Here is a 13,565-nt window from a genome sequence, read left to right as displayed (position 1 = left end):
AGATATCCTAAAAAAATTAATAAAAATCGATGTTTGATAACAATTTTTTAAAATAATTGTTACAAATTATTAATTTTAATTTCCGAAATGATCGTAAATAAATACTTTAGATAAAACTTACATATAAAGTAAATAATCAAATTATATATTTAACGGAATTATAAAAATTTTGAAAATAAAATCAAAGCTTTTATAGGCATTTATGGAAACTGTTTAATAAAAATAAAATATCCGGCAACAAATTTTAAAGAAATATTTTAAGAATAAAAAGTGTGCGCAATCCTACTAAAAAAAATTCTCTGTAAAAAAAAAAAATCTAATTTTATAATAGATAAAATGCATTATTCATGGAAACATTCCCTAAAATGCTTTTCATTCTCTGTTACATATCCCTTCTGTCTAATAAAATTGTAAGTAATTGTACTATACTTATAAAGCAATACGCCAAATATTTTTGTTATCACTTATTACAAGATTCAACGTCATTTTATTTGCTTGTCAAATAATTTCTCAAATATTTCTCGAAATAATTGTAAAAGAATATTTCTTATTATTATGAAATATCTATTTTTGTGTAAGATGTCTCAAAATACCATTCGTGATATCTTGCCTACCCTTTTTCATGTTCACCTAGATCAGTATAAGCTCCGTAACGTCGATTTTACAAAAGTGTAGAAGAGATTTCAATTTTCTGCACGACTGTCATCACCCTGATAGTAATATCCTCCACTCTGTCACTCAACCGTGATCTCTTATCTACCTTCCGACAACGTCAAAAGGAGATGAGACAATAAAAAAAGACGAGAAGAAAGTTAAAACACATTCGAACATTTAATCCAAAACATCGCAGCATGATAATGATTTAGGCTTGATTGATCTGCCGTGTTTACATCTCGGTTTGATTACACCAGCTGTTGCATTTTGAGTAAAAATTTTAATTAACGTATTTTACAAAATTATAATGACAGCCTGAAACATCGTCTTAAAAATTTTTTGGCTTATTAAAATTTCAAAAAATTCTTAATTTCGAACTTGTCTTGAGCTTTTTTTGCAGTCATATATTATTTTTCTAAAATTTACTTTGAATTATAGCAACAAAATATGAAGAAAAAAATGTAGCTAATATCATTGCAAAATTGGTGTATATAATGTATTATCGTAAATATGAATTTTAATTTTCTTTTCAATTTTAACTTTATCACTTCAAATTCATAGTAAACAGGTTAGGAATATTTTCAAAGCTGGTTTAATACAAATAAAAATTCCGGATTTTTATGCTTGTATTATTATCATTCTATTCCTCGTTATTTTACAAGTGAACAAATTTCAAATTCATCTGTAAGTTGAGCAGAAGAGGATTGATATATTTGAAGCAATATGTATTTGCTTTTTTTTATCTTATAATGAAATGCCGCGCATAAATATGTATATTAGAGGTTATTGTAACGATCTGTAACTTAATCTCTTATTTTTCAATGAAATGATTTCATAGATCATTTTATAACGATACAATTTATCAAAACTTTCAAAACATTTCAAAGCAAAACATCATTTAATAATAATTATACTGTTATACAACTTTTTGTGCATATGTATAATTTATCAAGGCAAAAATTTTTAAAAATGGCAGTTAATGGTTTACATTTGAATGAGATTACCATTAATAAAATATTCATTGAATAATCCTTATACAGCTAAAACAAAATGCCAAATACTATATCTAACTAAATTATGCAACTATTCTAACTAGCTTAGTTTTGTAAATTAAACATTTTAAAAACCGCGAACGATTTAACCGAATTTTTGTCAACAAGCAGAGTTTGTTTTTTACCGTCAGTCCTCAAAACAATGGCGATTTTAAAGTAACACGCCTTTACGAAATTTTTACCGACACGTAAATATTTTTCTTTGCGTTTATTTTCTTCCACAAAACCAGACTGATTGGTTATCTGCTTTTCATCAGTTCGATTCTTTGGCCACTAACCTAGTTTTCGCTTTCACTTCCCAAAGGACTGCTTCAATTAAAACAGAAAAAAAAAGATAAAATTAAAGAAATCCCGATTCTTTCATTATTTTTCCATTTTTTTAACATTCATATAAAAAAAAATCCATCTTTATTCTTTGTTAGTTAAGCATTTCGGGGTTCCAAGCCGATTTCTCTTACTTGTTGATTCACAAGCGAATACAAGACTTAGATCTTTTTTAAAAGACTTAGATCTTTTTTTTACTTCCTATTGGCTAATATCGAGGGAACTACGGAAAGTGAAAGGAGGGCGGAAAATCAGAGCGCATGCGTGGTTGTCGGGCGAATGTTGAGCAACTGCTGTCCCGCCAACACTTAAAACTGTTGTGTTGCTTTGCGGAAAGTGAAAGTTTGCTTCCGTTTACTATACCTGGCAGTCGCACTATTACACTATTCCAATGGTGCTTTCTGCTGCAGTGTGACTTTGAAAAATTCTGTCATTTAAAGAAAGAATAATGGGAGCTGAAAATACATTAGATATTGTGCCTTTAAGCTCTTTTGTGAGTGATTATTCTAACAGATCCCTGTACTGGGCAAGCTTTGTCTTCGCTATTGCTTTTGTTCTTACTTTTATATACGTCAAGTTTAGATATAATAGCTATGAACTATTGAAGGCCCCTGGATCAAATGCTTCTAATATTTTAGTGGCATATGCAATAGTTAAAGCTGTTTGCAACAACAAAATCGCCCATCATAATGTCGGTGAGTATTATTAGTAGTATTATTTAATATTTTTTTATCACCCTGGATTTTATATTTTTCGAAATTAAATGTAAAAGTATTTATAATTAATAACTGCATTCTATGAAAATCTTATATTTTATTAAATTAAATATTATTAAATAAAAATTCGTCACTACATTTTAAAAATTTAGCCATCTAAATAAAAAAAAAGAGCAAATATTGCTTAATAGAGGATTTATTGATAATAAACCCTTTTATCCGACAGCAAGAATTAAAAGCAAGATCTTGGAGGAAATGGAATTTTGAGGAATTTTACTCACATATTTACAAGTGATAGCAATATTTAGTAACAACTATATGATTTGTAAAATAAATATAGCGGATTTAACTATGAAGTATCTATTGTGAAGCTTCTTTCCAATAACTCTGAGATTACGAAATAATGTTGGGTTACAAAAATTATACTAACTACTCATTTGAATAATCCTTATAATTTATAAATTTTTTGCATTGGAAACATCATCGATGATCGATTTTATGAATTATTATTGACTTAGTAAAATATTTTATCATGAAGATCCTATAATCTATAAATTGAATACATAGACATTTTTTCGTTTGTAAAAAAGAAAAAAATATATCGTTTTGATAAAAGATATGCTATTTCAACATTCTCATCATTTTGAAGTTGAGTAACCTGAATAAAATTTCATTATACCCCCAGATATTTATATTCTCACTAAATAAATAATCTTATTGACTGTTTTCGTATAATAGTCATTTTCTTTCATTCATTTTCCACTTCCCAATATAATTCATATTAAATGAAGAAAATGAATAAAATTATTTCTGGACTGAAATTTCAAATTAAATTTTAGTGATTAGGAACGCTAGAATAAAAGGTTAATTCATTAATTCTTTGTCTCTAATTGAAAAACGCCTAGAATACGATCTGAATTCAAAACTAATGTCCTGCATTGCCCCATTTTTTTAATTCAAATTGATAGTTTGCATGAAATTTATCAAACGGATTAAAGTTAATTAATTTTTGAAAAAGAATAACGTTTGAAAACTTTTCCACTCCATTTTGCTTATTTACATAATATATTTTGATTATCACAATTGCATATTGTAATTCATTTGAATAGTGTTAAATTACTTGTTTCCTAGTGTTATTAATATGAATGGTAAATAGGGTTTCATTAAAAAAAAAGAAAGCTTTTGAAGGACCCTATAATACAAATTTTGTATTTGTTTTATATACTGTCTCTCTGTTTTAATCATACAATTCTATAATGTAATTGCTATAAATATTATTAAATTCTCTGCAACCTGTTATCATTAATATGAATAATAAAATAACTTGCAAATTTTGTGGAAGAGTCCTGGATACTAACTTACTGTCTTTAGACACTCTCTTCTGATATTCTTAGTCCATCCTGTGTTCCGAAGATCTTGCCACTGCAATAATTTAGAACAAGATTATTTGTCAATTTAATGATGCTTTTAGATAATCAAAATTTCTATACATGTTACAAAAATATTCAAAACGCTTTATACAGTAGCCCGTTGGATTTATAGCTACCAATTTTTTTGAATAATAAATTCTCTTTAAATAAGAATTTTAATGAAATGTTAAATTAATCCATAAATTTCTCGGAATTTATAATTTTTTTCTTTGTTATTTTTTAAGCATATTAGCGCTGAGAAATAATTTTTACACCACTTTAAAATTTAAAAAGTAGTTTTAAAATGAATATTAGTTTAGTCCTATGCAATCTTTCCTATAAATTTATTAAATTATATAAAAAATGTGAATTAAATATACAACAAGTTTTTTAGAGGCGAAATGGGATTGAAATCAATTTTATCGTTTATCAAATCTTTCATTTAAGTATGTCAGCGATTTAACTATGATTTAAAAGTTGTTTTCTTAAAAGCAGATTTTTCTCTCTTACTTTTATTAGCATGAAAAAAAATTAAAGATGATATTTTTTTGTTAAATTATATAATATAAAAATCGTTCAATACAAAATGCAACGGCTGATGAAATCAAGCCAAAGACATGACAGATGAATCAAGTATATACATGCAATGCCGAATAGATTCGAATCTAATTAAATTTTTAAACAGCATTTATATTTTTAATTGATTTAAAATGAAAGTTTTTTGAGTTTTTTCAGATCACTTAAATTTATACAGCGAAAGTAAAAAGAAATGATAAAATGATCATTAATGAAGCAGTTAAACAAAAAAAAATTATAAATAAAATAAATAAAACATTATTAAACAATTTTTAGAATAAACAAATAATCTCCTTACTATAATTTTTTTTTATAACTATGATTTGTAATTCTTTTGAAAGATTTTGTCTAACATTTGATAGCTACAGCCTCCGTATAATAATGCAAATTATTTTCTTATTAACTGCCTTCTAAGAGTTATTAGCACTTTCCGTAACGATATATAGCAAAACTACAAAAAATGAAACTGCAGCTATTTGTTTCATTGCTTAAAAAATCAGGCTTTTTATTGCATTTTGAATAATAATAAGTCAATCAATTTTCCGTCTAGACTATTTAATTTTGAAACTTAATTAGAGTATTTTGTTTTCTTTTTTGATATGATACAAGAAATATAACTATTTTCTTGTTATTACTGACACAGTTTCAGCAATTCATGACTAAGATAGTTAACACCATTTTTATTTCCTTAAAAAACACGTTGAACTTTTAGTTAAAAAAATACTTGCAAGTATGAATTTGAATATAATTTATAGCAAGTATTTTTTTCCAAATTCGTTATGAATTAGATAGAAAGTGACTTGAAATTTTTCTTATTGCAAGTATTTTTCGTGAAGATATTAAGATAGCATGTCTGGCTCGAAAATGCATGAAGAAAAATGAATAAGATTTGATTAATATCAAAATTATATCAGATTTTAGATGAAATGAGTCAATTTTCTGAAAGCACTATAGTTCGAATCGCATTCAATTAGATCAGTAAATTTAAGTATATGATACATGGTCTTTACAACAAAATTGTAGATAGCTTACCAATTTTGGAATGAATAATTCAACATGTAGATTATTTGTCGCTTTGTTTATTCGTCTTGTATGAACCTGGGAACTCTAAAGCAAAATAAAGGAAATTAGGCATTTGTTTTTGATAATAAAATTACATATCGAATTTTTAATCTACCAGATCAATAGAGAAGGATTAAAATTCATAACAGATTATGTCCAATAAGACGAAGTTAAACACAAAACGTACCATATCATATAATAATAGAAGAAAATCATGGATAAAATATCTTATCTTCTTATCGTAAGTGTACAAATTGAGGTTTCAATGAAGTTTGAATAACAGACACTTTAAGGTATATTCCGTATTTAAGGTATATTCCGTAAGGTATATTCCGTATAAGGTATTTCCCGTATGGGAAAAATAATTACTTGATTCGCATTAAGATACAGTAGGAGATGGGTTATAATTGATGATAGGTAGATTTGTTTAGGAAATAATTACTTGATTCGCATTAAGACACAGTAGGAGGTGGGTTATAATTGATGATAAGTAGATTTGTTTAATAAATAATTACTTGATTCGCATTAAGACACAGTATGAGATGATGGGTTATAATTGATGATAAGTAGATTTGTTTAGGAAATAATTACTTGATTCGCATTAAGACACAGTAGGAGATGGGTTATAACTGATGATAAGTAGATTTGTTTAGGAAATACCAAGAAGTACAGTTTCTCAGATATCTGATTACGTCTAATAAGCATATGAAGTCACTTGTACCTACAAGTATACATTCACTCGTTAAGAAGATAAATGTTCAAGTATCATAGTTAATAATAAAGAAGAGTGTTCTGTGTGTTGGCACTTTAAAAATCAGAGTGATTGGCTTAGAAAACACAAATTTTGCATAAATATATTTTAAAGGGTTTAGAATGTGCATTTCGAAAAAATTTATTCAAATTTTAATTAGAATCCTTAAAATTATGTGAGATTTTGAAGTTTTCTCGTCGTAACTTCCGAAAATATAATTTTGGAATAAATATTTTTACTCTATTTAAAAATATTAAAATTATCTTTTCAATTACAACAATTTAGTAGTAGTGCATTTTTTCCTAATTTTTCAAAATTTAAATAAACAGTTAATAATAGTTTTTAATAATTCTTTTTACGGAATTTCTACCATTAATTAACGCTTATGAAAAAAGATTCTTTTTATTATCTGTTCAGTGTACATTGAGAAATAAGAAAATTCATGAGCAATTATAAGATACCTGATCACAGCACCTCTTAGAGGGTGCTGTGATTTATGATAGTTGATTTCATTATGAAAACTCATACATAAAATTAAAATAACACGGCCCTAATATTTGTTGCAATTTCATGCTTAAGAATATATTGTTGAGGGACTATGACTATCAACTTTAGTGTGTTTATTTAAAAGTGTTTAAACACAATCAATACTTCCGGAGAACCATCTGATCTCCTATCTGACTACATTTTTGATGGTCAGAAGTGCAAAAACACTTTTTGTTATTACCAATGTTAACTATATATATATATATATATATATTTCTCTCACACATATGAAAATTATAAAAAGAAAAAATGATATTTGCAATCACAAAATTGTGATGCATCTTCACATTTTGAACTAACCTGAGTACAAAATGTTTCCTTAGTTTCTTAGCTGAACATATATGTAGAAGTGTTCCTCAATCTGAAAATACAATAACTTAAGTAAGATCTTGAAAAATAAAATTTCTTATATGTTAATTTTTAATATTTGAAAATTGAAATTTAATTTCAGCCAAATTTTGACGAATTTCACCCATCAAAAATTAGTATACATTTAAATTGGATAATTTAAAAAAAATACAGCAAGCTACAAGATTAAATTTTAGTAAATGATCTTTACCCAAAATTGTAGATCTGTATCCGGCATTTACAGATTGACCGCGTTTCATCCAGTCTTTTCTTTTGCACACAATCGCTGTAACTCAAAAACAATCTGTATAAGTAACAGTGTATGTTTTTTAAATCACAGCTTTAGATCTGCATCAAATTTTTGATGCATTTACACCACTAATTTGATATCCAAATGAATTTACTTCTCATTTTGCTATACGGCAAAGATGAACAGAAAATAAACTTCATTATGGAAATACACTAGAAACTCCAACATGGTTACTGTTAATTTTTTATTACTTTCAGAGCTACTGCCATTTCATTAAATCAGTACTTACAGATTTCTGCAGGCCACGGTGGTCTGATAGTAAGATAGATTCCATGTTCGAGAACCGATTCCATCGAAGAACCGCCGTGTATGCGGCAATGGTGCCCGCTAAATCCATCGTGGCCCAATTCCTTCCGTTGCTATGGTGATAAAATTTGGTTCGTCCTCGTCATCTGATCGATGTCTAAAATTACGAGATCCGTCCCAAAATAGCCCTAATGTTGCTTTAACCCACTGATTAATGACTAATCAGCTCCTGAATCTCTTTAAAATTATGACTCCTGAACGTGCAAAGAACGAATTTCTACATTCCAATGTAATTGTTGAAATTCTTTGGGACGCGTTTCGAGCTCTTTCTACATTCCAGCCAGTTGAAGGACCAAAATGGGACGCTAATATTACTCAATTAAACCTGAGTTCTGTATCGAAAACTAAGTCTTCCAGCGTTTCTGAGTGAAATGTACTAAATTTCATATTTTACGAAGCATAAAAGAGTGGAGTAATGATTTCCGATTTTCTTCATCTTTTTATTTTCTATTATTCTATAAGAAAATCTGGTTTCACTAAAGTGGTAATTAATAAGACACTCACTTTTAACTTTTTGTTGAATTTACTATTTAACTGGCTTAACAGCTCAGTAAACACGGTGGGAAGTAATCAGTCACTTAAAAATCAAGCTACTATTCCAAAATGAAAGGAAAAATTATAGTTTTAAAATGGGTTATTATATTTAAAAATTTAAAGTAAATAACATCTAGAGTATTAAGTAAATACAATTTTTATTTGTTTTAAATAACAAATTTATTTACTTTTGTAAATAAATAAATTTTCGGTATATTTAATTAAGTAGTATCTTTTTCGATTAACAGCTTTTAATGACTAAGAAATTCAATTATACATTGAAAAACGCTTTCGAAACATACATAATATATTTGTGGGTGTGATGGGCTTTTTACAATCCATCGGCCCACTTTGATAACTGAATAATTTATTTCTGGATTTAAAAAATGACTGCGGAGATCTTTTACTTATGAAGATTCTATGAGGAGGAAGAAATGTATATTACATGTGGAAGGGCATATGAAGCTGTTCAGAATTATCTTTCTATCTACGCTTAGTTCATTACACATCTGTAGAGGAATCCATCTACGAAAAAATTCCAGTTCAGGCTTATTCAGAGGATTATCTCTCTTCAAGCTCCGGACCAACCCTTTTCGCTTGACGACTCTTAATGAACTCTGGCTGTTAGCCATCAAAGAAAGAGTGCAGAGTGCCCTCTTATGGAATTAAATTACCACATAATTCTTAACTTCATTAAGCCTATAAAAAGAAAAATAACACAAGAACTCTAAGTAGAACTGCAGTTTTGTGGGGTAATGTTAAGAGAATGAGGTTTTAAAAGTTCTAATTAATGTGTAAAAAAAATAAATTTTTCATAAATTATAAAAATACTGATGCACATTAAAAGTGTGCAGTTTTCTTTATCGGATAATTAATTATCTACAAAATCAATCCTTTTTTTAGTCTCTTTTTTCTTTTAGCCATAATTAAATTATTTTCGATTTCAGTTTGATAGAGCCTTCTGAACTTCATAAGATATTTTGTTTATTTATTTTTACTGTAGTCACTAGAAATTTGATATTTTGTTTGGCTTTATTTTGTTAATAATTTCTAAGAAAATAATTTAGTAAATGCATTTAGAGAAGTAACAATAAATGCAATTAAAGTAGTTATGATAATCAATTTCGATAAACTACATCTTATCACAAAAAAAAGCCATATCACTTTATCATATTATTTTAAATTATACTTGAGAAATAACGATGGATCTTTGAGGGCAATAATGATTCTGAGTGGTTAGCTATACTTCAAAGTGATGAAATAAATTGGCGATGCTCGGAAATTTCGCCCTGTACACAAAAGCAATTTATACTACTATCTACTTCATTCAACCGGATATGATATGAAATATTTAACACTTACTATTGCATTACTTTCTTACTTTATCTGTTTCGATTTATAATCGAAACTTCTAGACTTTAAATCATTTTTTAATTATCCAACTATAAAAAGAAAGAAAGAAAGTTGTCTCAGATTTTCCACAAGAATTCAAACAGTCCGAACGTACAAGCTATTGCTAAATTATGGGTAACAATTTCTGCCTGATTTTTTATCCACATAAGCAATATTATATATATATATAATCAAATTTAAACTTAATTAATTTCCTAATTTTTAGCCCAATTCAGCACATACTATCTTCATTCTAAAATATTCTCTTATTTCCTGATCCCATTCCACTGTTTCTATTAAATTAATGCAACAGAAAACTCTATAAAAATGCTTTCGTCAGCGATTCCCACGCTCCGGTGAAAGGATAAGAAATGGCAAGTCTAGCACATTCTTTTAAAAGTTCCCTATAATTCCCTTATCTAAATTCGACACGTGTAGAAAATCCCTACCAAAATGTCACAGTATATATTTACAGGGATAAAATTTTCATTAGCTTTTTCTCATTTCTCTCGTATCGTTCTGTGTGTTGTTTTTCGTCGCTTCTGCTTGTACATAAATCATGCCTCCCGGGATGAAATAAAACAAAATTAAAAATTCAAAGTGTCTTCCCCGTCTACGGCTGCAATTATCTTTCAAAAATTATTATTATATTATATTATATATATATATATATATATATATATATATATATATATATATATATATATATATATATATATATATATATATATATATATATATCGCTACTTCTAGATTCTGTTAAGAATTTGATGAATCTTCACGAAACAGATCTCCCGAAGTTCCTAAAAACGCATTTTAGGAATTATATGTCCCCGTCTACGAACAAAAGGCTTTGAACAAGACGGATAAATGTAGTGCGTCGTCTTTAAACTATGTTCGATAAATTTTTAACAAAATGGATTCAAAAGAAATATGTCTTCCTCTCTGTCTGGAACTTGATAACTACTAAAGGTAAAAAGTCTAGATACATATAATAGATGCCTAATTTTAACATATAAAAAATACATTCCTATCAAATTTTTGATGAAATCAAGGGGTTGACCATCTATCTAAATGTTCTAGAGTGGTATAAAATTGCATTTGTGAAATAATATTTTGGAACTTACAGTGGTAAAACTCTTGCTTAATCTTAGCTTTTATTTAATTAAAAATTACAAAAAAAAAAAAAATTACTTTGGAAAGATACTTTCACTTTCCAAAGTTTATTTGTAACAGATCTGGTAATTATAAGTCAAACGATTTAGTCTCAAATTTCAACAAATAGGCACACTTAAGTCCTCCTTCATTATTAGCAATAGAGTTGTATTTTTTTTTGTATTATTAAACTAATGTTAAAACGAATCTCAGCAAATTTATTTAATAATTTAAACATTTTTTATTATCATTGTTTCTAACATTATTATTCGCATTATTTTTTCTGTCTTAAAATAGATACTTCATAAAATAATTAATACAGATTTTAATAGTTACTCAAAGATACAAAAAGGCTATTACTAATTTTCAAACAAAAATAAAGTAGCGTAACGGAGTTAGTACATACCGTGTAAGCCATGGATTTTCGAATACTATGTTCGTCTTGAAAGAAGAAACATAATTTAATGCGACGGCATGACATAAGATAACATCATCTGGAAGACACATAGTGATGCTTATCACACGACTTGATGTTGCCTAGATTGAATATATTGCATATAAAAATGTTAGTAAAAAATTATACCAGGGAAAGGAAGAATTCAAAAAATCTTTTCAATTATAAATTCAAGCAAAGTATTTGTCTAAAGAATTCCCATAAATATTTCAAAGAGCGTAGTTAGAAAAATTACTAGAGATTACAAGAAAAAAATAATAAGAAATCATTCGAGAATTAAAAAAAAATAGTTTAAATGTTTTTCATTCATTAAGGTATGCTTTAAAAAAATTTCTTTTGACTGAAAAAAATCTATAGTTTTTTGTAATTTTATTTAAACATTTTTAGTTTCTGAACAATTTTCTTAATATAACCTCTTCAGTTCATTCTTTTGGAAATAACATTAATTTTTATATTTGCATAATTTACGTTTTAATGCTATTTTATATCTCTAAATGCTGTTTTTCATATTCTAAATGTTTAACGTCTGCTTACGAACAACTTAAAAAATCAAAACACATTTTTTGCTCAAATTCAGTATAATAATTTTTCAATATGTTCTGAAGTTAAAATTTAGGGTAAATAATTTATTCATTAAGAAATTACTGTTTCTTTAAAATTTCATATTATGAAAAAAAATAGAGAGAGAATTTCATGTTATTTTTAGTCAAAATTTATGCTTTAAAGATTGGGCATTTTTTAATTTAGGAATTGGGTAATATACTTTTTTCTGCAAGGTTTTGAATAAACTTTTAAATTAAACGGTTTTTGCTTTTATATGCTTTTATTGTTTTTTAAAAAAAGAAATACTAATTTATTTATTTTTTAATTTCCAAAACACTTAATTTTTAATCGGTATATTTTTGTTTTATAAATGTTTCTTCAATCTATTTCATACAAAAATTTAAAATATTTTGTAATGGTTTCCAAAAATGTATTTCTATCGTATTCATATACTTTGTCATATACAAAAATTGATCGTGAAAGTCGAAACTTTGAGTATGAGCTCACCTTTCACATTATCCGTTTAATGTGCATTGCTTATAATGAATGACTTTACTAATAAATTTCACATTTATATTAATATTTCATATTTTCTTTAACAATATATTTTCTGCAATAAACACGATATTTTCTTATCACAAGAATTCACAACGATAGTTATGTATATATATCTGCACGATATTCAATCGGCAGTATTTAATTTTGCTTAATGCAGTATAAAATAACTAAGAAAAGAAAGCATTTAATTTCCTATAATATTCAAGCGATGTCCTAAATTTATTTAGCGATTTTTTCCCCTTCCTGCCTAGAAAATCATGTTATTAATTCTAGATTTTTCATCCCTTATAAAACGTGCAGTTGTAATCTAACGCTCTCTGAAGAACGAGAAATTGCATAACCATCTTTGTAAATATGAGGAAACGAGGAACACGATGTTTCATCACAATCCTCAGGTGGTCATGTTTTCCTATTTCTTACTCTACATTCTTTAAACCACGCCGTGATTGTTTATAAGAGCCTCTTGTTGTAAGTTCAAAAAGTACTTTGCTATATAGCTTACATTTTACATTGCTTATCCTTTGTAAAAAAAAAGAAGTAAACAATGACCATTCATAAAGAAAGGAGCCGCAAAAAGCGTAAATTGTTTTTACTTTCGCTCATAATGTATTGTATACTTTTTATGACTTCCTGGTTATGTTGATGCATAGAGGAAGCGTACAAGCATACTGTTACAGAAAAATATCTCTTCTGTTTTCTATGCAGTTCTGTTTCTTTGTTGTATCTATTAACGACTCTATACGAAATTAATGGAATGGATTACATTTAAGCAGCTGCAGTTGTAATTTGCGAGCAATCATAAATTTCAAGCGCGAAATAAAAACAAAAACATTAAATGTTTATGTCTGTATTTTTGCGCGGAAACTATATTTACT

At 27.2% G+C, this 13,565-nt stretch overlaps 1 protein-coding gene across 1 annotated transcript in view; it reads left to right on the top strand.

The window, feature by feature from the left end:
• Nucleotides 1-2,361: 2,361 nt before the first annotated feature.
• LOC129969566 (cytochrome P450 4c3-like) overlaps nt 2,362-13,565 on the top strand; it is a 99,689-nt gene continuing 88,485 nt past the window's right edge. The window contains exon 1 of the mRNA XM_056084192.1: nt 2,362-2,725. Coding sequence (XP_055940167.1) covers nt 2,479-2,725 — 247 coding nt within the window. The 5' untranslated portion in view covers nt 2,362-2,478. The remainder of the gene's footprint in view (nt 2,726-13,565) is intronic.

This window comes from Argiope bruennichi, chromosome 5, assembly GCF_947563725.1.
Source record: "Argiope bruennichi chromosome 5, qqArgBrue1.1, whole genome shotgun sequence".
Lineage (NCBI taxonomy): Eukaryota > Metazoa > Arthropoda > Arachnida > Araneae > Araneidae > Argiope > Argiope bruennichi.
Note: the sequence above shows the minus strand (reverse complement) of the source record. Positions and strands in the feature narration are given on the sequence as shown.